The 24,796-nt window shown below is 52.0% G+C and overlaps 1 protein-coding gene across 2 annotated transcripts; it reads left to right on the top strand.

Moving 5' to 3' along the window:
- The first annotated feature begins 286 nt into the window (after positions 1 to 286).
- COL6A2 (collagen type VI alpha 2 chain) lies at positions 287 to 24,713 on the top strand. 2 transcript variants are annotated; one of them, XM_069021608.1, is made up of 28 exons: positions 287 to 476; positions 4,561 to 4,698; positions 5,376 to 5,974; positions 6,453 to 6,473; positions 7,116 to 7,181; positions 7,602 to 7,655; positions 7,737 to 7,781; positions 7,961 to 7,987; positions 8,296 to 8,322; positions 8,424 to 8,468; positions 9,778 to 9,831; positions 10,238 to 10,300; positions 10,554 to 10,616; positions 11,104 to 11,193; positions 11,980 to 12,042; positions 12,417 to 12,479; positions 12,604 to 12,666; positions 13,134 to 13,196; positions 13,620 to 13,670; positions 14,016 to 14,051; positions 14,438 to 14,500; positions 14,719 to 14,781; positions 14,990 to 15,025; positions 15,247 to 15,292; positions 15,416 to 15,568; positions 15,740 to 16,192; positions 16,476 to 16,514; positions 23,331 to 24,713. In XM_069021608.1, the coding sequence occupies exons 2-28, from the start codon at positions 4,590 to 4,592 to the stop codon at positions 23,936 to 23,938; spliced, it is 3,063 nt and encodes a 1,020-aa protein (XP_068877709.1). In that variant the 5' UTR covers positions 287 to 476; positions 4,561 to 4,589; the 3' UTR covers positions 23,939 to 24,713. The 2 variants fall into 2 exon arrangements, with proteins under 2 accessions (XP_068877709.1, XP_068877710.1); XM_069021609.1 differs by lacking the exon at positions 23,331 to 24,713 and adding an exon at positions 19,160 to 20,473.
- Positions 24,714 to 24,796: the final 83 nt, after the last annotated feature.

The following is a 24,796-nucleotide window of genomic DNA, read 5'->3' as shown; positions in this document are numbered from 1 at the left end:
AAATAAAGATGTGGGGCAGCAATGCCAACTACGAAAATGGGGCCTCTCATCATGGAAAAATGAGACTTCTTCCCGTTCGTGTCAAACAAAGATGCCTTCAGCTCTAGAAGGAAAAACTTTGCCCCAGCCCAGCCGGAGCAGGGTGGGAGCGGAGGGGAGGGGACCCTCCCAGGTCTCGGTAGACCCACAGTGACTCTCCGTGGATGTTCGGAGCTACTGCAAACGAGCTTCTGCCCGATTTTGGAGGAGGAACTCAGAGGGCAGTTCCAGACGGCCAGGGAGTAGCGGGACGGGGCTGGAGACGCCTCCGCTGCTCCTCCCGCTCCCTCATCCCGTCCATCCCAGCACCCAGAGCACGGAGCCACCCTCCAGCCGGGGATGCGGGAGCCTTCCTGACACCGGCCACCCCACAAAGTCCTTTTTCCTTACGTTGCGAAGGGATTTGGGGGAGAAGTTTTGATGACCTCATTTTCCAGGTAGGCAGACTTTTTCTCTCCGAGTACAGGGGTTCTGTGGCTACTTACTGACGGAGCTCCAGTCGGGAATAACAGAAATCCCTCTGAAATTTCAGCCTGTGCCTGCTGCTGCTTACCGGCTTCCCAGCAAGGTGCCTGATTCATGTTTAGACAGTACCTGCAATAAGAGAATATAATTTTTTCCTTTACTTCCAGCTCTTGGCTAGTTTGGGCGTTTCCCCAAGCGTTTGCTGGGTTTTTTTCCAGGTCCAAGCAGTGCGGGCCACAAACTGCCAGGGCCAAAGGTCTAGAAAATCCCTCAGTGAAGGGGGTGGATTTGTTGAACCAAGGTCTTCCCTGGGGTAACTGGGCTGAGTTCAGCAGCTCCAGTGAAGTGATGGCAGCAGGGCAGAGAACTGATCTGCTGCATGATTCCCCTTTGATTTTTGGGATTTCAGAAGACACTAATTGGACTCACCTGAGGCCCTTCTCTCCTATTTATGCTGAATTACATCAGCGCAAGCTCCTGTATTTTGGGAGGTGATAGCACATTTATGAATGCCTGTGAATTCATTGCACTTGGTGGCAGAGGTTTGCTGCCTCCCAGCCTTCCTGCAGCCTGGGCTTTCCCTGGCTGAAATCCCAGGATAATTACGTTGGGAGACCTGAAAAATATCTGGAGTCCCTGTAGCTGAAACCTTCCCTCTGGGTGCTCTGCCTAGGGATTAAAATTACAAGGCACATTTGGGTAGTGGCTACAACCAGCACCGAAATTCCCTCCTCATGCAGCATGCAAACCACAGGCACACAAACGGGAAGGAAGAGGAGGTGCATTTGTAAGAGTTTTCTTCCAAATGGGACATATTTTTCTTTTCTAGTTTCATTTATCAAACACTTGAGTGGAGAAAATGCTGCATGCACAAATGAGTGACACCACAGGTACTGCCTGCTGGGCATGGCCATGGAAAGCGCTAGGACTGAGCAGCAGGGAGGCTTCAAACTTTATTCTGCATATTTTAGCATAGCCAGCATAATTCTCCTTTCTTGAGAGTAATGCAATTTGTGTGCCTTTAAATTTATGTGGCTTTAAATAAGCTCCTTGCAGACAGTGTTAGCTTAGAGAGCAGAACATCTCAATTTTTGCGGATTTGGGACCAGTTTGCTCAGTACAGTGGGTGTTCTGGTGTTGGAGGAGAAGTACACAGTGCACCGGGGGAACTTCAGGAATATCAGTGACTGGGACAAGGCAGACCATGGCTCTGCCTGGCCAGGTGCATGAGGTGACATTTCCACTGCAGTGGGATCTGCTCTAAGGGCTAATCAGATGTGAGAGCCCAAATAACCAGCTATAATTTGCACATTTGAGCCACTGCAAGTAACTTGTTTGCCATAGCACCACTTTTGGTTCGGTTGCTCATGGTGGGAAGAGAAGCAAGCAGGGAACTTGGGTGCTCCTGCAAGGCCACTCTTTTTGCAGGGCTCTGTCTAGATAAATCCATGTATTTTTCAGTTACATGTGTAACAGCCAGGTCACCTGAGATCTCAGTGTGGGAGCAGCAGAGACCACGCATTTTTCTGCACCTGAGGTAGGAGCACAGACCCTCATTCAGGGAGAATGGTGCAAAATAGTGCCCTCAAAATCTGTTCAGAGGACCCACTGCTTGAGATTCCCTTTTGTTTTTCCCTTGTGTGCATCTCATGGGGAAAGAGGTGAACCACTCGAAAATACAAATATTGAGAGAAGGACTCATGGGAGCAACGTTCCTGCTCTGGCAGAGAGAGAAAAGTTAAGGAAGAACAGGATGGACAGACCCAAGTGTTCAGGCATTATGACTCCGCTCCCAGTTTGCTCTTTTCATTAGTTTTTTGAACTATTTGTGTTCAAAAATTGCCTTCAACATGCAGAAAACAGTTGGTCTGAAATACTGGTGAAATCTGAGGTTTCCATCTCAGCATCTTGCAGCAGCAGGTGGGACTTTAAGCCAAATATCAAATGTTGTGGGATTTGCAACAGCATCACAAGAGCTGGTGATGCTCTGAGGATGACAAAATGGGCACCATCGCCCACCCCAGCCTTGGAGGCCGCTGAGGTGGGGACTGGAGATCCCAGCGGCCACCCACTGTGTATCCAGGAGGGTTAATACCAGGTGGGATGCTGGTAGAGCAGGAGAATAACATAGCTTGGGGCGCAGAGTGGATAGAGGAGGTGGTGCAAGAGGACCCCAGGGAAGTGAGTTGTGTCTCGTGTTTTCAGGTGTCGCTTTCCTGCCTCACCACTCTGCCCATGGAGAATCCAAGGCTGTGGTGCTTCACTGACCCAGTCCCAAGCCCCCAGGGCTGTGAGTAGGAGCCATCCTAAGCCAGAGCTGGCCCTGGTTGCCCATGCAGGCCAACTGCTCTGCTCTAGAGTGCCTTCCCACCCACACACACAGAGAGAAAGAAGGAAAGAGGGAGGGAGGTGGTTAAACTCGGGATGCAGTGATGAGTCAGACACTTGGCCAAAGCGCTCAGCGCTCCCAGCCTCTTCAGAAGTTAATGTCTCCGTCTTCCTCAGCTAAAGGCTGGCTCTAAAATGGTGCTGTCTGAAGGCTCAAAGCTGTCGTGTCCTACTAAAGATCAGGGTCTCCTGCAGCCCTGTTTTATGGAGGGCAAACAAAACAAGGAAAGCCTGCAGTAGGCTTAGAGGGGTGAAATCTAGATCTTAACTGAAACACCCCTTTAGCATGAAAGTGTTTTATCCTTACCATACCACTTTTATTCTCTGCAGCACAATGGAAGTTGAGCCACACTGAGTTGTGCAGGAACTTCATAGAATCATGGAATGGTTTGGGTTGGAAGGGATCTGAAAGACCATCCCATCCCACTCCCTGCCACGAGCGGGAACACCTTCCACAAGACCAGATTTCCCCAAGCCCCATCCAACCTGGCCTTGGACACTTCCAGGGATCCAGGGGCAGCCACAGCTTCTCTGGGCCCAGTGCCAGGGCCTACCCACCCTCACAGGGAACACAGGGAACAATTTCTTCTCAATACACCACCTAACCCTGCCCTCTGCCAGTGGGAATCCATTCCCCCTTGTCCTGTCACTCCAGGCCCTTGTCCAAAGTCCCTCTCCAGCTCTCTTGTTGCCCCTTTAGGTACCAGCAGGTGCTGTAAGGTGACCCCAGAGCCTTCTCTTTTCTAGGCTGAACAATCCCAATTCTTTCATAAGCACAAGCCCTAGTGAGGAGGAAGGCTGTCACTGTTGTAGGGTCTCAGCAGCACTGACACCAACCTTTCCAGCATAAACCAGTTTGCAGAAGCCTGTGGTGCACTGCAGCTGGCACTGTAAACTGGAACGGGACGTGTCCCACCAGGCAATAGCTGGGCACCACGTGGAGAGAGGTCTCAAGGGATGCCAGGGAGGGCTGAGTTGCCTGTGTTCTTCAGTAGTGCTGTTCCTCAGGCAGCTGAGGCAGCAACACAGCTGCATTGCTCGCTTGCCCTCTCCCTGCACTGCCAATGCCACCAAATGCACGCTCAGTGTCCCTCCAAGCCTCGGACTTTTCCAAAAGTTAGCCAAAAAAACCATTCAAGAAAGAAGCTCTCTTTCTGGACTGGATTCGGGTCTTTTTTTCATAACGGACATCCCACACGCGCCTTTTTGGTTAGTGTTGAGCTGGCCACCATGCAGAGAAGCATCTCTGGGCCACCACAGGGCCATGCTGGTTGGTTCTGGGGTCCTCTAGACACAAAGGTGAGCATCTCCCCTTCCTCCATATTCCGTGCTGGTGACTAGTGTTGCTTGATTGTTACCTGAGAATTTCCTTTCAAATCCTGGGTTCCTTTGAAAACTTCCGTACATTCCTAAGAACTTTTCAGACTAGATCTCTACTTCTACTACTTTAAGTTATCATAACCCTACATGAAATAAACTCCTACGTGCACCTAGGCCTCAGAGGCCTGGTGATGGGTTGAGCACTGAAGATGTGCATTTCTTCAAGAGGTTTTTTATTTGTCCCTTCACTCTCCGGGTCTGCAAGGAGCATTGGCTGGCTTTGTGTCATGCCAGCAGAGTCAGGAGACTGAGCATCACGTTTACCATGCAACTTGTGTTTTCCCGCAGGCATCTGAATATCCTGAGGGGCTGCTGAGATGTTCCAACAAGCCTTGTTTTCCACTCTCCTTTGTGTGGCTCTAGTTCCTCTCCACGCTGCTCAGCTTGATGTGGATGTTGCAGATGTCAGTCCTACCTCTTGTGCAGGTACTAACCAAATAATTTGGATCACTTTTGTGGGCAGCAATTTTAGCAAAAACAATGCTCAGTTGTAGAACCTGCTTGCCAGGGACATTCTACCTCCCACAGCCCTTTGCACTCCTGTGGTAACAACCCATCTGTGGGGAAACCCATCCTCCACCCAAACTCACGTTTCTGGGTTTGCTTTGGTGTGCAGAGAGGTAGAGATGGAAGAGCTGGAGTCTGCCAGTGGTTGTCTCTCCCAGCAGGTGCAGTAACAAAAACCAGTCAGTCTCCAGCACTCAGCTCTCTATCTGATGCCAGAAAATTGTTCACTTTAAATCTGGTGATTTCCTCACTTTTCAGTTGCAATACAGAGGTGGTTTACGTGTCCAGCCTGACTCTTACCAAAAAATGCAAGATTTTCAAGATTGATTCAGTACTGAGCCGTGCTGGATTAATGGTTGGACTCAACGATTTTAGAGGTCTTTTCCAACCTTAACTACTCTGTGATTCTACAGCAGATCTTAGGAGTTATAAGTTCTGGTCACTGGGGAACCATCTGACCCAATCATGGGTGTCACTTCTAGAGCTGGGTGGGACTTGTGCTGTTCCCAGCATCACACTTGGTCCGGGTGTCTGGGGGACAGCAAAGGGGGTGCGTGAAGTGCTCTGACATGGTCTGAATAACTGTGTCCATGCAGAAAAGAGGAACTGCCCCATCAATGTCTACTTCATCATTGACACCTCGGAGAGCGTGGCTCTGCAGACTGTGCCCATCCAGAGCCTCGTGGACCAAATAAAGCGGTTCATCCCCATGTTCATCGATAAACTGGAGAGCGAGCTCTACCAGAACCAAGTCTACATCACCTGGCAGTTCGGTGGGCTCCATTACTCAGACGTGGTAGAAATTTACAGCCCTTTGACAAGCAGCAAAGACATTTACCTGCCCAGGCTGTCCGCCATCCAGTACCTGGGCCGGGGCACCTTCACGGACTGTGCGATCTCCAACATGACCCAGCAGATCCAGACCCAGATGGCCAACGGCGTGAACTTTGCGGTGGTCATCACCGACGGCCACGTGACGGGCAGCCCGTGCGGGGGGATGAAGATGCAGGCCGAGAGGGCGCGAGACATGGGCATCAAGCTGTTCGCGGTGGCCCCCAGCGAGAAGGTGTACGAGCAGGGCCTGCGGGAGATCGCCAACCTGCCGCACGAGCTGTACCGCAACAACTATGCCATCACCCAGAGGGACACCCTGGAGATCGACGTCAACACCATCGACAGGATCATCCAGGCTATGGTAAGGGCAGGGGGTGTAACGGGGGCACAAGAGGAACGGCGCACGGATGGGGGAATGCTTTCCCCTTTTGTTGGGTTTTGGAGCTAACCTCTAGCAGGGAAAGTGGAGCCTTTTTCTGGTTCTTAGCCAGGACCCCTTGGTTTGTGCCTCTGTTTCCCAGCATGTCCAAGCAGGCTGTCACCCTAGTCCTGGCTCTTGCTGAAGACCAGGCCGTACTCCAGCCTGCTCCCCATCCAGAGGCATGTGGAAGAGTGTGCCACACTTGAGACACGTGCTCACCATGAGCGTGGTCCTTGAGACCCCACCTGTGAGGCGCTGTTGATCAGGGGCTCTGCTGAGGGCATCTTTAAAGCCACGGGACCTTTACCGCCTCCTCTCCCTTATCACCACACACCCCTCCAAGAGTGGGCTGCTGCCTCCTCCCCTGTGGGACTGAGCACCTTAACTGATTCTCTTCCTCCTGTTCTCTCCTTTGCAGAAACACGAAGCCTACGGTGAGGTGAGTGAGCAGCATCTTTATGCCTTTGCCACACGACACAGGTTTAAGTTGCCTCAGTTAGAGCAGACCAGCTCACACCCCAAAACAGCACAGACCTGAGTGGGATGGGTCCCTGCCCACTTATGAATCAGGGCAGAGTCTGGGGACACATTCCCTTACCCAGGGGTTATAATGGCACACTGGACTCACTCCCTGTGGGTTCAGGTCTATGGAATAGATTTGTTTCATCACTTTGGAGGCACATTCTGTAAGTGCTGCCCCTGCTGAAGCTCCCGCCCTGCTGGTACCACAGGGGCAGGGTTTGGCACACAGAGGGAAAAGTATGCAGGGGGTGCTCCAAAGAATATGCCAGTCTCATGATGACCCCAGATGAGCAAGCCCCCACCATCTCTGACACTTGGCAGTCTTGTTCTTCCAGTCTGGGCCCAGAGCCAAGTTATAATGAGCATGCTCATAGCAACTTTCCACTCTTAATTTATGGGCAGCAAATTCTCTGTGTGCTTGTTGCTGCCTCAGCCCTGACTCAGCTGGAGCCACATCAGATTTTAGCCGTGAGTTCATGGGGAGAGGCACATGGAGAGCCGTGGGTGCTGAGTTTGGGATGCACGCTGTCAATAGCTCAGTTTAATTCTTGTATTTCAGTGCTACAAGATGAGCTGCCTGGAGATTGCAGGTCCACCTGGTCCCAAGGGATACCGAGGGCAGAAGGTAAGTTGCTCTAAGCTGTGGGAACAATAATGCCCCTGCCTTCCACAACCACTGCAGGATGCTTTAGAGCCCACATCAGCTGCCTTCTCAGGTAGCACCCCGGTGGGAAATACCCCCCACTAGCATGTCTTGGCCCTGGAAGGCACAGCCAGCACTGCTGTGCCCATGTCTGTGCCGAGGCTGATGCCCTGCCAGCAGTGCAGACAGACACCCGAGCATCTGCTGGGCACCTCCAGCACCGGAGGACACCAGGACTGAGGCAGCAGTTGTCACTGAGTCTCCCACTCTCAAAGCAGAGCTCTCACGTGCACAGGGTGTCCCACTCTCCTGCCCCAGCTCTGTGTGCTCTGATCCCCAGAAACTGTCATTTTCTCAGTCAGCACCAAGCCTGGACTTATGCTGGGTTTTTTCTTTCCTTAGGGTGCAAAGGGGAACATGGGTGAGCCAGGTTCCCCTGGGCTGAAGGGACGACAGGTGAGTTGTGGAAAATCCTCCCCGTTGTTTGCTGCATCTCTGGCGACCTCGAGCTAATTCTCCGTGCCTTCCTCCCCAAAGGGCGACCCAGGTATTGAAGGTCCGATCGGATACCCTGGTCCCAAGGTAAGAATCCCATAGCTGATGGCGGAGCTCTTTGCATTCCCTGATTTTTGGTAAAGCAAGGGGAGCTTTGCTTCTCGCTCTCACCAGCCCATTTCCCACCCCAGACCCCTGCGCTCAGCTCCTGCTGATTGCCCAGGCACTAACACAGCGATTTTCTTTTTTTTTTTTTCCTCGTCTAGGGTGTCCCAGGGCTGAAAGGAGAGAAGGTGAGAAAGAAGAGACGGAATGGCTGGCTGGGCACTTGGCAGGGGCCGCGCTCCTTTGTGATGCACAGAGGGAGAGATTAGCCGTAATGGGGAGGGATAACAGCGCTATTAACGCGTAATTGTGGACCTGGGGAGGGATTTCCAAGGGCATCCCAAAGCCTGTCTCCTCCTTCAGGCTTTGATGACGGTCTGGTGAAGCGGTGAAGCGGTGGTGGGTTTAGGATGTAAAAGGAGGGGCGAGGGGGAGGCGGGAGGGGGGGGTGGGGCTTGCAGGCAGTGTCTGACTTCCTGTCCTCTTTTTCTCCCAGGGAGAAATTGGATCCGATGGACGGAGGGTAAGAAAGGACATTTTCTAACTTGCACGTTGTTCCAGCTCCCAAACGCTTGGACTGTGTGTTAATAGATCCCTCTTGGGTTTTTTTTCCCGTGATCCAAGGGTGCCCCTGGCTTGGCAGGAAGGAACGGCACAGATGGACAGAAGGTAACTAGGAGCACTGGGAGCACCCCATAATGTCGCTGCTGCTGTTCCATTTCTTTACCCTCTTTCATGCCCACAGGCTATGTAGTTTCTACTATCCCACATGCTGGCTTTCTGTTCCCACCGAGGTTTCTGTGAATTTATCTGTACATTATTCTGCATGTCCTGTAGAAATGTGTGAAGTAATTCAGGTCGCAGGAGTGAATCTCAGAATTCGCTGAGTTGGAAGGGACCCACAAAGATCAAGTCCAACTCACACAGGACACCCCAACAATCCCACCCTGTGCCTGAGAGCATTGTCCAAACTCTTCGTGAACTCTGGTAGGATTGGGGCTGTGATCACTTCCCTGGGGAGCCTGTCCACCCTCTGGGGGAAGAACCTTTCCCTAATACCCACCCTAAATCTCCCGACACAGCTTCATGCGTTAAGCGCCGTCCCTCTGTTAGCCAGCTCTCTGCAGGGCCTGGATGTGTGACCTGCTCCATGCTCCTGCTGAGAAGGTGATAAGGCCAAATAATTTGGGTGTAGATACTTTATTTTGAGTGTTAATGACCGCTACAGGACATGGACACTGAAAGCTTCACAGAAATTTGGATTTCAGGGCAGTTTGTCACAGAATCTGAAAGTTCATCTCTAAACCACAGCTTGTGCTTAGTATTAAAGCCTTAAAGTCAAGTTCAAAGGCCTCACAACAAAGTCCCTGGCTTTGTCCACTGGCCAGCACACCCTGGCTTTGCCCTGTGTCCTATACCCAGCCCAGTATATTTGTGGGTAATAACAGTTCTTCCCACTCCTCAAGTGCTGCTGAAGCCCTAAAATATCTCTCAGTACCCCCACTCTCTAAAACACTAAAGCCCTTTGGTTCCCCCAGTCTCTATCCCAGAGCTGTCTCAGCACTGGTGACAGAGCTGTTTTGGGCCACACAGCAAGGCAGTCCCTTCTCTCACAGCATCTGTTGGGCAGAGTGGTTGCTGCACGCCTGAGCTGCTCTGACAGGAGGGGCATGAGGGAGGCCCAGCACAACCCTGGACATGAGTGACCGCCAAACCCAACCTCAAGGGACATTCCCATCACTCAGGATACACTCCTGGGATGAGCCTGCCTGATTTCCTTTAGTCTGCTTTTTCCTCCACTTGTCTCTGCACACCCCACCCCAGTTTAAGGAATACACTTGCTATTTATTCTCTAGCTGGTGACAGATAAGGTCAGCAGATGATGCTAAAATTATTAACTGTCACCAAGAAAGGCTGTGTTTTCCCTTCAGACACCTATAACTTCTCAGTCTTTTCCTTTTGACTGTAATCTCTCCAGGGCAGGCTGGGGAGAATTGGACCACCAGGATGCAAGGGTGACCCTGGTGACAAGGTAGGAACGCTTTATTCTTTCACCAGCACATCAGTTGTGTAGCTGCTGAGTGAGGTACATATGTAGAAAAATGGCCAATGAGAGGGTACTGGCCCATTTTCCTACCAGCTGTATAATCTGATCCCAGACCTGGGATCCCTGGAATGGGGAGCACAGTTTGATTTTACTGTGCCTCCTTTCCATGGGCAAGTAAGCTGGAAGCCCCCAGTGTCCCTCCCCTCCACAGAGAGGAGGAGCTGCCCTTTCGTCAACACCAGCAACAAGCAAAAACTACTTTAGCCTCTATAGCAACTTTCTAAGCACTGGCTTAGAAGTTCTATTTGATTGGAAAGTTTTATTTGATTTATTCTGCATGGAGAGTGTTCCCAATGTGAAGTGTGTGGTTCTTTGTCGTTTCCCTCCCCAGGGCCCTGATGGCTACCCAGGAGATGCAGGAGACCAAGGTGAAAGAGGAGATGCAGGCATAAAGGTACAAGTGCTCTGGACAGACAGCAGGGTGTGGGCAGAGGCTGCCAGTGGGGACAGCTAAACACCATTCCCTGTATTTATACGTATATCCTAAATCCTACACTGCTTGTGGAGCCCATAGGCTTTGGGGCCTGGATCCCATCACCAGGCACAGGAGCTGAGGGAAGAGCCTTGCTGGCCTTGTTCCTTGGGCTACTCGTGGTGCAGTGTGCTGGTGAGGCAGGCAATGACCATTGGCTCTCTGGCTGTTTCAGGGGGATCCTGGCCGGCCTGGTCGCAGTGGACCCCCGGGGCCCCCAGGAGAGAAAGGAAGCCCGGTAGGTTCATGCAGCATTCAAATGTCTCCAGTGCTTTATTGTGGTCTATTAATAAAATCACAGAATGGTTTGTGCTGGAAGGAACCTTAAAGCTCATCCAGTGCCACCCCCTGCCATGGGCAAGGATACCTTCCACTAGCCCAGGTTGCTCCAAGCCCTGTCCAGCCTGGCCTGGAACACTTCCAGGGATGGGGAAGCCACAGTCCCTCTGGCTTTGGGCAGGACTGGGCAGATGCTGTAAGGAGCAGTTGACAAACCTGTTGTCAGCTGATGGGGGGAAGGTGACACAGGACCACTCTGCTCCAAGGCTGGAGCCCGTGCTCACGGCAGTGCCGTGTGGGCGTGCCAGGTTGTGTGGAAGCGGAACCTGGGTGCTCATACACACCTCTGCTCAAGGGGGACTGCTTGACACGGTATAAAAATGGGGGGAGTGTGTGTGCACCCTGACCTCTCTTTCAACAAACCATATTTCTTTTTCTTCTCCAAGGGACTCCCAGGCAACCCTGGAGCTCAAGGGCCTGCTGGAGCCAAGGGAAGGAAAGGTGAAGTGGGACCTCCTGGACCCAAAGGAGAGGCCGTAAGTGGCTGAATAGATCCCTGGACATTGGGCGCACTGCAGGAACCTGAGGCAGCTTCATGGATGAGTGCTGAGAAACTCCCCCATTCTGCTTTGTGAATCCCAAAAGAAGTGCAGATGCTGATCTCCTTGTCTCTCCCAAAATCACAGAGCAGAACTCCTGTAATCTAAACCATTTCACCTTAGAGAAGTGTCCTGTGTTACCACTGAACCACGCAGGCCTGGCCTCTGTGGATGCCCAGGAACACTTTGGTTGTACTCTGGCAAGTTCCCCAAATCTCTGGCTCCTTGCAGGAGCTCAAAGAGTCAAGATCTGGTGGCTGTTGTGGCAGAGCTCTGTGAGAAGGGCAGTGTCACGTATTGGTGGTGCCACACAGACCCAAGTTAATATGATGGGGCGCTGCAAATTTTGGGGAGCAGGTTGGAGACAACAATCCATGGCATAGCTCCACCAGCACCAAGGGGCCAGAGCCCAGCCAGTGTGTGTCCTTGTGCAAGATTCAGAGGGGAAAGTAACACTGGATGAGCTGGAAGTAAATCAGAGTCTTCAACCGTGAGGGAATGAACCAGGCGTGTTTGTGGTCGCTGCGGTGAAAGAACAGGCTGGCTGTGGCTTCCCAAAAGGAACCATGGGCATCCCTGCTCCCCTGCTGCTGGGAACACATTTGCTTAGGGGGCAGGGGTACATCTCTTGGGCCCAGAGGGAGGACGGAGGGCAGCCAGGGGTCACTGCCCAGGTAACATTCATCCTCTCAACCCATTTATGTGACTTCTGTGTCTGCCAAGGGGCGACGTGGAGATCCAGGGACGAAAGGCAGCAAAGGCTCTCCTGGAGGCATAGGAGAAAGGGTGAGTAAGGCAACTGCCCAGATTATTGCAAGTGAGCCCCATATGGACAGGACTGGTGTGTGCGTGATGTGCTACTGCCCAGCCATGCAGTGTCCATGCAGCACCAGAGCTGGGAATGCAGATCCCACTGTGCTGTGCTCCCACTGTGTCTGCTGCCTGTCCTGCTGGCACCAGGTACAGCCTTCTCCTCCAGGGTTTGGTCCAGAGAGGGGATGAAGGGCAGCAAAGCTCAAGGTTAAGAGACACATTCAGAGGGCACACTGCCCAACACTGTTTGAAACCAAGAAACACAAGGTTTGAGAAGGGCATCATGGAGCACTGCCATGTACAGAGATAGCATTCCCTGACCAGGAATATCTTTACCCTTCTCACAGGGAGATCCTGGTCCAGAGGGTACTCGTGGTCTGCCCGGTGAGGTTGGAAACAAAGGAGCCAGGGTAAGCATGGAGCAAGGCTTGGTGACAGCCAGGAGGAAGGGGGAGCAGTGCTGCCATCTGGGGCAGCTTGCCCGGCTTTCCTCCTCATGCACTGTGTGTTCTTGTGTCTTTCTTTGCTGTGCAGGGAGAACAAGGACTTCCAGGACCCCGAGGCCCTTCGGGTGCTGTGGGAGAGCCAGGCAGGATAGTAAGTCACACTTGGGCACGTGTGTGACCAGGCCCTCCTTCTGTGGTGAGGGCTTGCCCTACTTACACAAGCTGCCTGCACTGTCCCTCCGGAGGAGAACCTGCACGACCTTCTCTCAGGGAGGCTCAGAAATTGAGTGTTCCCATGGCAATGTGGAATGGATCACCAGAGCGGGTGGGTCACTGGGGAGAGGGAAGATGGGACTCCACAAGCACCCATTTGTCCTGGGTCTGCGGTTAGTCCATCACCCCGATGTGGCAGTAGTGCTGTGAAATCCATGTGGTTCTATGGGACATGGGAACCCCACTGCTGAGACAGTCACTGTCACAGTAAACTCACCAGGAAGGGAGATGGTCCTGCAGCACCATCTCGAGAGCTGGTTTCTCCAGCACGGTCCCCTGTGTGCCGGGGGACAGCAGGGAACATCCTCACTCAGTCCCTGCCTTCTCCCCAAAACTGTCCTGCAGGGATCACGTGGGGATCCTGGTGACTTGGGCCCAAGAGGTGATGCTGGACCACCAGGACCAAAGGTAAAGTTCATGAATAAACCTCTGCATTTGAAAGGGCAGGTTTGTGTTCCTATTTATTTATTTATTTATTTATTAAAAAAAATAAGCCGTTTTCACTGCAGAAACTTGTGTGCCTCAGAAACAGAATCAGACCTGAGCCTCCCTATGGGGCAGAGATGTAGGTCTTGCTCTGGCCAAGGCAGCTCTGATTACACCCCTCACCCTGAGCAGATTCAGGGGCATCCCTGGTACATGACATCCCCAAAACCTCACAAATCCTTGCTCTGCACAGCTGTTCCCAGTGCTTCAGGGCCAGCTGCAGAAGCTTTGGCTCCTGGTGGTATCTCGCCCCGAGAGAAGATGAAAATGGCTGTAACTGTCTCTGACAGGAGCAGGTCAGAAGGGCCAGGGTTGGTATCTCACGGGTCTTTTTTTCTACTAAAGGGTGACAGAGGCAGGCCTGGCTTCAGCTACCCTGGACCCAGAGGACCTCAGGTACGTACTCCTCGTTCAGCACGTGAGGAAATCTGTGCGAGTGTTGCTGTTGGATCCGAGCAGCCTGAGAAAACAAGGAAGGAGGAAGAAAAATGCTCAGGGTCACAGATGTGTGGAGCCTGGGAAGGAGAAAGGGGGTTGAACACCAGGACTGAACCTGGCCACAGTCCACCAGGTGCTGGGGACCCCTCAGCCTCAGTCATGGTGATGGTCCCTCAACCATCAGCCTGCAGCTACAGCTGCTCTTCAGCTTCTTGCCCCTCACTGCAATCTTTGGGTGTACATGTGCACAGTGTGGGGCCAGTCCTGGACAGGTGCTGACCTCTCCCTCCTCTCCTTTTGCAGGGTGACAAGGGTGAGAAGGGGCGGCCAGGACCCAAGGTGGGTGTGTTTGTCTCCAGGTCTCCATCACCTGTTTTTTTGTACTGGCTGGGATGCCAAGGAGTTGTCTCCCAGCCCTCTGGGTTAATGGCTGAGGAGCCAGCCCTGCCAGCAGCTGCCCTGGATGTTCCCTGCAGCTGTTGAGCTTGGTTGTATCTCGCAAGCCCCTCTCCTTTTGAAATAATCTGAAAAATGCATTGCAGAACTTCTTTTTTTTTTTTGGTTAATGCCTGTGTAAACACTGTTTGTTTGCTGTGCTCTGAGCTGCTGGTTTAGAGGATGCTGTCCCAGGCCAGGCAGGCATGTGTTTGTGATGCAGCAGAGCCTCTGCCTGAGCACATCCAGATGTGCTCCATGCCAGATCTGTTTCTCCTTCCATCGAGCAGGGAGGAAGAGGTGAGCTTGGACCAAAAGGAGCACAAGGGACCAAAGGAGAGAAGGGGGAGCCGGTAAGCAGCCTCCCTGTACTGCCCCAGGGTCAGTGTCCCCCTCCCACACCCCTGCTAGGTGTGCTGGGGGTCACATTGCCACTCTCTGCCTGCTCCCTTCCCCAAGCTCAGCTGTGGCAGGCTGGTGACTGTGCTCAGCAGGGCTGGCCCTGAACACCTGGGGCTGCATTACCAACATTGCCCAGGAAATATTTGACCCTTCTTTACTTCTTCCCCAGGGTGATCCTGGCCCAGGAGGAGAGCCTGGACAGCGTGGTCCACCTGGTGAAGCAGGCCCTGAGGTACAGTCCCATGGCATCGTGTCTGAGTAGATGCTGTTGGAGGGGACACCAGCTGCCAGATGTGTCCACTGGCTCACAGTGGGGGCTTGCCCTCCCTTTCTCCTTCCCCTTCAGCAAAAAGCCACACTTATAATGGCTCTGACATCTAGTTCCCAGAAAAAGAACTAATGGGAAAACCGTGCCTGAAATCCCTGTGTTCTTCTTGCAGGGGACCCCTGGCCCACCAGGAGACCCTGGTCTGACTGTAAGTAACCCCTGCTACTCTTCCTCCTGGGGCAATCCTGGCTTTTCCATGCACAGCCTGGGAACAAAACAGGGCATCAGGTCCTGCTGCTGCCTGGCAGAGGTGGCCTGTGGCTTCCTGTGGGAGCCAGGGAAAGAGGAGAGAGGGCTGGTTGGGTGGGAAGGCAAAGGGGAGCCTTTTCCTTAGGGGGAAGCATTCACCCTGCACCCCTTTCCTGGCAGGACTGTGACGTGATGACCTACGTGCGAGAGACGTGTGGATGCTGTGGTGAGCAGACATCACCTCTCCCCAGGGAAGGGGAGCAACCACTCGAGGGATGGGGACAGGGGGTCACCAGAAGGTTCCCAGCATCACTGACCCCCGTGTTTCCCTCCCTGCCCCTCTCCCCAGACTGTGAGAAGCGCTGCGGTGCCCTGGACATCATGTTTGTCATAGACAGCTCCGAGAGTATCGGCTACACCAACTTCACCCTGGAGAAGAATTTTGTCGTCAACGTGGTCAGCAGGCTGGGCTCTATTGCCAAGGACCCCAAGTCACAGACAGGTCTGGACTCTGTGGGGACAGAGTGGGGCATGGGGAAAAGAAAGAGGTCTTGGATCCTTTCAACTTCACTGTTTATTTTCCACGGCTTTTCAGACCAATTGGGCAGCTCTTTGACTTTCTCCACTTTTCCCCAAGGATGCAAAGCCGAGTAATGTGACACTTCCTTGGCAGGTGCCCGTGTTGGGGTGGTGCAGTACAGTCACGAGGGGACTTTTGAAGCCATCAAGCTTGATGACGAGCGCATCAATTCCCTGTCGAGCTTCAAGGAAGCAGTGAAGCGCCTGGAGTGGATCGCTGGAGGCACCTGGACACCGTCTGCCCTTCAGTTTGCCTACAACAAGCTCATCAAGGAAAGCAGGAGAAAGAAAGCCCAAGTGTTCGCTGTGGTGATCACAGACGGGCGCTACGACCCCCGGGATGATGACAAGAACCTCGGGGCTCTCTGCGGTAGAGATGTGGTGGTCAACACCATCGGCATAGGAGACATGTTCGACCAGCCGGAGCAGAGCGAGACCCTGGTCTCCATCGCCTGCAATGAACCCCAGCGAGTCCAGAAGATGAGGCTCTTCTCAGACCTGGTGGCAGAGGAATTCATTGACAAGATGGAGGACGTGCTCTGCCCAGGTCTGTCCCTGTCCTTGCATGGAACTGGAGTTTTGAGCCCCAGGGTTTGGGGTGGGGGGCCAAGATGTGTCCCAGCAGGTTGGCCAGCAGCTGGGTCATCCATGGTGGGGTCTGACCTTTAGGTAGCCCTGGACTAAGAGTCCTTCCTCAGATAAAGACCAGCCTTTTGGGGCAGTCCTTTGGTGTTCCTTGGAAGAGACCTTGTCCTGCCACTCTGACTGTGCAAGCTGTGAAGGGGGATGGCAGCACATGGCTCAGTTTTCCTTGTTTCTTTTCCTTCCAGATCCACAGGTCGTCTGCCCCGAGCTGCCCTGTCAGACAGGTAAACATTACAAGTAGCTTCATGCCATCTGCACAGACTCTGGGGGGAGACTGCATGAGGCTCAGGAGTAGGAGAGGGGGGTGCAACCCTGTCCAGTTCCTTTGGAAGGCAGGAGTTTGGGAAATAGTGCTACTTTACATGAGGAGAGGCTCCAGGGTTTCATCTCCTGCTCTTTTCCTGTCTCTCTGAGTTCCCTGCACAGGTAGGTACAAGTGCACTGTGTGAGTGCACCAGCATGGCTCATCCCTGATACTTCTCCCCATCGAAATTCCTGGGAACTACCAGGTTTTGACCTCCAAACTCAAGTCAAAATCGCCTTGCTAAATTCCCACTCATGGTGACCTTTGTAGCAGGATGCTCCTTGGGAGTGATGGGCAGAGCAGTTATTAGGGATCAGTTGGAAAATGGCAACCTAGTGGACCCAGAGCTTTGGCTTCTCTAACGCTGGCTGTATTTAATTAGCAATTAACTCAGGGTGTTGGATTAAAGGAAAAGGCTGTAAGGATCTTCTGGTGCTCTGTGTGCTGAAGGTAGCTTTACGGGGTCACATTTTCCTTGTTAAGGAGCAGATGTGTATCCCAAATTCCCAGAGGTCCCATCTGCCTGAGTCCCTGTGCCTGTTTAAATATAATAGATGCACTCTCTGCTGATACACAAAGTTTATAGAAGACCAAAGTTTTGCCCATTCTGCAATTTTTGTCTCTTCTCTTGCCATGAATGTTTTTGTGGCAGTCCCCAGCTTCAACTGAGCCTTATACAGAATATCAAATTTCATTTTTAAATAAGTCCCTTTGTTTCTGTGGAAAGGAAGATTGGTCCCAGGATGCACAGAAATCTGGAGAAAAACTATAATTATTCCTGTCTAAAATCTCTCACTGGTATTTTGAGTATTTGCACCTGGCCATGCCAGGGGCACAGTGTCCAACCATGATTCTGAGCTCCTCTGCTGTGTCTTCTGAGGAGCTTTGTCCTTCAAATCTCTGCACAAGGAGGTGACATCCCCAGGCCATGCTGGTCATTGCTCAGGTGTCATCAAAGGTTTTGGTCTTTTTGGCCTTCCCATTTCCGAGCAACACAAGCAGTGGCACACTCATTTCTCCTGGGCTTGGGCATCAAAGCCCTCCAAAGCTGTCAGTCCTTTCCTTGTAGTGCAGTTGCATGTTTCTGTTCCTGATGCAAGGTGAGAACAGTTTGGTGGTGCCTGGCAGCCCTGGGGACTACAACAGGAATGGCTTGAGGAGGCATCTGAGGGCGTTCCCTCTTGGGTGAATCCCTTAAGCCATGCCATATGCAAGCCAGGCCAAGCACCGGCAAGACCTGCGCCCCACAGAACACGGGAGGTGGAGTGACGTGGCTGGGTAGGGTTGGCATCCTGTCAAAGTGCCCTCTCAGCATGGGTGAAAGTTGGGCTAGGGCTGGAAGATGGAATTTTAAGTAATTGGTTCAGGAGTCTTTGGGCACAGAGCCTCCCACCTACCACACCAGCTGGGCCGTGCTGCTCTGCTGTCATGTTCAGAAGGATTTGCAGTGGTCACACTTCCCTAGTGGCACGGGAACACGTTGGATGGGATGGAACATGACAGAGCCTGGGGCTTCTCTGGCTCTCGGAGAACATCCCATGAGCTCGTGCCAATTCCCACGCAGATCCTCTGGATGGAGACAGTGCCCTTCGGAGGGAACGTGAGTGAGCCAGTGCACATCCAGTGCGTGTGTCTGGACTGGCCAGACAGACTCAGGTCAGGGAGGCAGCTAAACCTGCCCCGGTTTTGGCCCCATGGCTCAGCATGGTGGTCCTGGCACTTTGAGGGGCAAATCAACTGTGCCCCAGCTTCAGCCTGGGTAATGCCAGCAGAGCACAGACAGGGACAGGTACCACATACACCCTGTCTTCCCCCCATGCTGCCTCAGGGCTTTACCTGAGAGTGTCCCATTTTCAGCACAGCCCCTTGTCTCTCCTCAGTCACAGCTGTGCTAACAGGATGCTGGAAGGTTGTATGCTGAGCAAATCTGAACTGACCACTTGCTTCATAGAAACTGCATGACATCCTTCGAGGCTCTTGCTAACCCACGCAACAGGCTTTGCTTTGAGCTTTGGGGTTTTATTCAAAGTTAAATTTGGCACAGCCAGGTGCAGACAGAGGCTCTCAGGGCCCTGACAAGCCCAGACACCGCACAGCTTTGAGTGGAGTCACTGCCCTGAGGCTGAGTGCCAGGCAAGGAGGTCACATGATGCTGTCCCTTAGATGCCTTTCTGCCTTACAGCACCATGGGTGCGGTTTGCACATAGCTACATGATCCTAAACTACATGATGGGTTAATCCCATCTGCAGTAGGAAGTGGCCCTTTTCCTGAGCACTGCTTCTTCTCCATCGTGCCTATGCTGGATCAGCAGGAACTGGGCAGTTAAAGTTTCGTGTAATTTTCCGAAGTCACTCAGTTGATGTGTGAAAGATTTCAGGGCAAATCCCATGGTTCCTCAGACACAAATGGTAGAAAGATTTAAAATCTGGCTTTGGTCTTTACTCCTCTGTCCTCATTAGCTCTGTTCTTCCCTGGTGCAGTGCAGGTAGGAAAGCCAGGTAGCTTTCAGAGACGTAGCCGTTGCTAGCAAGCCCTGAAAATATTCTTTTGACGCTCACTTGCAGATGACAGGAACCCTGGGAGCATAAACCCAGTTATTTTCCGCCCCATGGAAGAGGGAGTCAACATAGATTTCCCCAGCACCATACAATCGATCGCCCAGTTCCTAAACTCCACGCGGGAATCCCGGGACCCCAGCGTGTACACCCAGCTGGTGGCCACTTTGGCCTTTACCGCCGAAAAAGCCAAGTTTGCCACTGGAAATGAGCGGCAAGAGTGGATGGACTTGTTCATTGACACCTTCAAAATGGTGCACAGCGAGATTGTGGGGGACCCAGAGACTGTGCTAGGGCTGTGCTGAGACTTCTCTTGGGGGTCACTTGGAGGCAGAGGCCGAGTGGAGGTGGAAATCATCGCTCCTGTGTGGCAGAGGGGACAGTTCATGGGGAGGTGTTTTTAGTTTAGGAGAGACAGAGGCAGTGGAATGGCTTGGTTGTGCTCAGCCAGGGATGGGACACAAGGAGCAGTCCCCTCCAGCTCGGCTGGCTGATGAGCATGGTGGCTTTCCCCAGCAGTACCAAGAGATGCTCTTGCTTTCCCTGCTGCTTTTTGGCCGAGAGCCTAACAATGCGTTTTCCCCATGTCTTCCTGTGTATGTCCTTGCTGACCCCCTCCAAAGCATCCTTCTCCTCCTTCTGCATCCTCTCTCTCGGTTACCACGGGCTCTCTTCAAGTCCTGCAAGGCTGACCAAGCAAGGTGTATCCCTGCTCACCACAGTGTCTCTGTGGAACCCCTCATGGGCAGCTGGGGGTGGAGGGAAGGAGCAAGCAGGGTGGGAGAGGGAGCAACCCGCCCTTTCCTTTGGCAGCACTGACACCTGGGCAGTGATTCTCTCAGAAGCTGTGTGGGCTCCCCTGCCCTTTTTCTCTGCTAGTACATTTGTGTTTCCTCTGTTGTAATCCACAACATGTACCTGTCCATATCCAAAAGGCAGATAATCTGTTACGTGGGGCCGAGTGGTCCAAAGCAAAACTCCTTGACTGATGTGAGCTGTTTAAAAGCAAGTACTTAAGCTTGATGTAGTAGAGCCTACTCAATCCACACCCAGTGCTGCTTTGGCTCAGACACCACAGAGCAACCACCTGCACTGCAGGTATGTGTGCTTAGACAAGGCCTGGTATCTCCATCCACTCAGTCATCCATGGCCCAGTTTGCACAAAGTCAGGCGGGCGAGGGCCATTCCCACCTCCAGTTTAACTGCTCTCAAGCTGTATTTAGAGGTAGTGGGATGTCGTGTGCAGACACAGGAGTAGAAGTGCTTACTCTGACTGACATGGTATTACTGCAATAAAGTATACTGAGCAAATGTCACATTTAATGGGCAGAAGAGAGATGTGCTATCCTCAGGAATTTGGCTGTAATATTTCCGGGTATAAAAGGTGGAGCCACTTGCCAAGCTTAGCCGTGGGAGTTGCCCGCTTTGAACTTACTGCAGTGTTCCCCTGAGGTTTCAGCACTTTTCCCCCCAGTCTACAGGGACAAGTTGCTCAGAGAACAGAGCTGCTATCAGTGTAGAATAGAGGGGAAAGAGTTCTGAGTGCTTTACATGGTGTGCTCTCTGTTTTAGGTGAAGGCAAAAAGATCAGCCTGTGCCTGAGTCTGGTCATAATTCACATATTCCAGATAGTCTGTGCAAAGCCAAACTCCCTATTCTGTTTTGATTTTTACCCCCAAATTAGTGTGACTTAGCCTGCTGGGATGCGGGACTGAACTCAGAGTAGTTAAGCTGCTCCAGCCATGATGCCAGAGGAAAAGCTCCCAAACCCCACTGATTTGAAAAGAACTCAGGGCTGGGACGTTTTGCTGAACAAAAAGAGGATTGGAGAAGTCGGTGAAGGAGTGTTTTTTAGCATAATCCCTCTGATAAAAGCAGATGGATTTCATCACAGCAGCATTCCTTCAGTGAAACTCTTGGGCAAAGGAAGGACAGAGAGAAGGAGGGTAAAGGATGGTCCATACCTCCCCAAAGACACGGGAGGGGCTGGGAAAGGGGGAAACCCCAAAAAGGGCTGCAAGGTCAGTCCCCACCTCACTTTCATCTCCACTGTCAATACTGCGAAAGAACAGAGGAAGTACAAGTTGCTCAGGTTTTAGAAAAAGCAGGAAGGTGATGTGAATGGGTGGGGTTACTCTGTACACTAATGGCAGAAAAATCAATGATATTTCTGCTTATTTGCACTGCCTTCATTAGACATCCCCACCTGTGCAGTAAGGTGAGCTACAGGCATTCATGATCCACATGAGAAGGCCCAATGCACCAGTTAAAAGCACAACAGGAAGGTTTTAGTCGGCCTAATTCTGAGAGCTTCTCTGCCAGTTAGGATGAGAATCTTGCTGCAGAAAAGGGTGCTTGGGTCCTCAGCCTCTCAGAAATGAGAAAAAGCTGCAACCAGAGCCTGACACTGAACAGGACAACCCCAAGCCTTTACTGCCTTACATTCCCATGGGATAACTCATATGTAAAGGCACTTTATCAAACAGCTGGAAGGCAGCCCTGAGGGCTGAGCATCGAGCAGAATGTGTCTCTGGGGAATGCTCCTGTCAGATGTGCATTACGCTCCCACTGAAGCTCCATGGAGTGATGCTGCCCTCTGCTTAGCTAGGAGCTCTTCAGGCTTGCTTGTCATCTCAAAAAACATGTGGGCAGGCCTTGGGGGAGGCTGCTAGCACTGCCCCAACACGACACGCAGCCCCTGCTCCCACCTGCTTTCACAGACCCTCACAGAGGTTTTGCACTGTGTGGTTGCAAGGGGGATTCCTTCCTGCCTTTCCCCCTCCACGGTTGCTCAGAGCATGTGAGGACCAGGAGTGCAGGTGCTGCCAAGGCAAGGTATCCTTGTGGCAGCAGTGCCTACATACCAGGAACTGCAGCATCAACATGCCTTTAGACAACATTTCTCCTGGAAGATTGGGCAGAGGTGAGTATGTGCCTTTATTGCTTTAAAAGAGGGAAGGTAACAAGCGATAGGACAAAAGGAAATGGCTTCAGGTTGCACCAGGGGAGATTTAGACTGGATATTAGGGGAAATTTCTTCACTGAAAGGACAGTCAGGCACTGAAACAGGCTACCCAGTGAAACAGTGGAGTCATCATCCATGAAGGTGTTCAAAAAATGTGATGTGGTGCTCAGGATATGGTTTAGTGGTTAACATGATAGTGCTGAGTTAATGGTTGGACTTCAGGATCTCAGAGGGCTTTTTCAACCATAAGGAATCTGTGATTCCCTGATTCTATGCTGAACCCAGGTGTAGCACTGTCCAGCACTAGGGAAGCTCATTGTCAGGCTGGACTTGCTCACAGTGTGGAAATTCAATCTAATGTTATATTCCTACCCCCAAGTTACCCCCTGTTGCCAGAAATGGGTGCTCAAGGTTGGGCTGCTCCAGAAGCTCCTATTCCTTGCCAGTCACACAACACAACATGGCAGCATCTTCAGGACTTCACTCTTTTGAGATGCAGCCTCAGAGACACAGAACTGCTTGAGAGTGCTATGGCCATTGCCCTGCTGCCAGCTCGGGGAACACAGAGGAATGCAATGCACATAACTACCGAAAAGGGAGGAAATAATAGTCTCTGACTATCAGCTGACTCCAAACATAGCTATATTCTTCTTTTTTTTCCCCTGAGTTCATTCACTGCATATATTAATGTATTTGATGTGTTTGGACTGGGCTTGGAGCAACCTGGTCTAGTGGGAAGTGTCCCTGCCCATGGCAGGGTGCTGGAGAGAGAAGAGCTTTAAGGTTCCCTCCAACCCAGACCATTCTGTGATTCTCTGATTCTATGCTTTTATGGTAAGAGTAACTCTGAAAGTATACCACTCTCCAGAGAGGTTTGCAGGTGCTGCCTGCCACTAATCGCTGGATATTCCTCTCACAAATGAGAGCTGGAAATTGATGTAAGGCAGTGGGTGTAATTCTGGGACTGAAATGCACAGACCTGTCTAATTTCATGAGGGTCTGTCATCAGTCCCAGAACTAACATTCATTAAGTGTCCAGTAGCTGAGGAGGGCATCAAAAGCAAAGCTCCTTCATTTCAAGCTGCAGAGACAAGCTTTGGCAGCAGGGTTGGGCTGATCCTTCTTTGGACAAGGATGCACAGAGGCAACTCCAACCCAAATTATCCTGTAGTCTTCTTATCATCCCAACTCTTGTCCTCCTTCTTCCCCCTGCAGAGCTCGCTGTGGCCCAGTGCACCCAGCGCCCCGTTGACATCGTCTTCTTGCTGGACGGCTCGGAAAGGATTGGGGAGCAGAACTTCCAGAGTGCCCACCGCTTCGTGGAGGATGTGGCGCAGCAGCTGATGCTGGCCCGGAGCAACAGCGACCACATGAACGCCCGGATCGCACTGCTGCAGTATGGCAGCGAGCGGGACCAGAACGTGGTCTTCCCGCTGACCCACAACCTGACCGAGATCTCCGACGCCCTGGCGCAGATCAGGTACCTGGACTCGTCCTCCAACATCGGGTCAGCCATCATCCACGCCATCAACAACATCGTGCTCAGCCCGGGCAACGGGCAGCGACTCGCCCGGCGCAACGCCGAGCTCTCCTTCGTCTTCATCACCGACGGCATCACGGGAAGCAAGAACCTGGAGGAGGCCATCAACTCCATGAAGAAGCAGGATGTCATGCCCACGGTGGTGGCTCTGGGGAGTGACGTGGACATGGATGTCCTGCTGAAGCTTGGCCTGGGGGACCGGGCAGCCATCTTCCGGGAGAAGGACTATAACAGCCTCTCCCAGCCCAGCTTCTTCGACAGGTTCATTCGATGGATTTGTTAAAGGAAGGGCGCACACAAAATCCTTCTCCCACTGATATACACACCCCTGATATTACCTGTTGTATTTTCTTCCCCCTGTATGGTTGCTAGCCCAGAAGAGCTGCCCTTTGGGTCCTCCTTTCTAGCCAAAATCCAGAGCTCTTTATTGATTTTCATGATGAAGAGTCATGTATCTTACATTTATGGTGCTAATTAAAACCCAGATCAAAGCAGGATACAGAGCCATATGATGTACTTCTGTAAAGCTTTGCACACACCAAGGCATGACTTGTGTACGTACTGTAATCCTAGGAGGCCTTATCAGAGATGCAAGAAACCTTTCCAGTGTAGCAGGACCATTGAGTAACTCTAGTTTTCAAAAACTCTCAATATCTCTCAGTGCGTCCTGCTCCTCCTTCCTGGGACAGCAGGATGGTGTGAGAGGTTTTGCTGCCTTCCACAGATGCTCCTTTGGGGGGTGTATCTATCTTAAATTTCACAAATCATCTCTAAGATCTTTATTTTCCTGTGGGCCATACCTCCCTTTATTCCTTCTGTCATTCTACCCTTCATCAGAACCTGCTCATCTATTACTGCACTCCAAATTTCAGCTGAGAGGGGCAGCATGACTCCCAGCATTGACACAATACTGGACAGCCACCAGAACTGCCTCCCAGTCACCCCAACGTGCTCAAAGCATCCGTGGTACCTTCTTCCCACCGGTATCTGCTGAGCAATGCCCAGATTTGAACTTGAATTGTGCTGTCTGCAAAAATAAACAGACCTTTTTCACCCTATCCTGAAAAGGCCTCTTTTTTCTGTAGTTTTGAGGATTTTAAAAATTATTTTCAGTGAGCAGCTGATTCCCCTGGTTTCAGGC

This window comes from Aphelocoma coerulescens, chromosome 7, assembly GCF_041296385.1.
Source record: "Aphelocoma coerulescens isolate FSJ_1873_10779 chromosome 7, UR_Acoe_1.0, whole genome shotgun sequence".
NCBI classification, from domain to species: Eukaryota; Metazoa; Chordata; class Aves; order Passeriformes; family Corvidae; genus Aphelocoma; species Aphelocoma coerulescens.
Note: the sequence above shows the minus strand (reverse complement) of the source record. Positions and strands in the feature narration are given on the sequence as shown.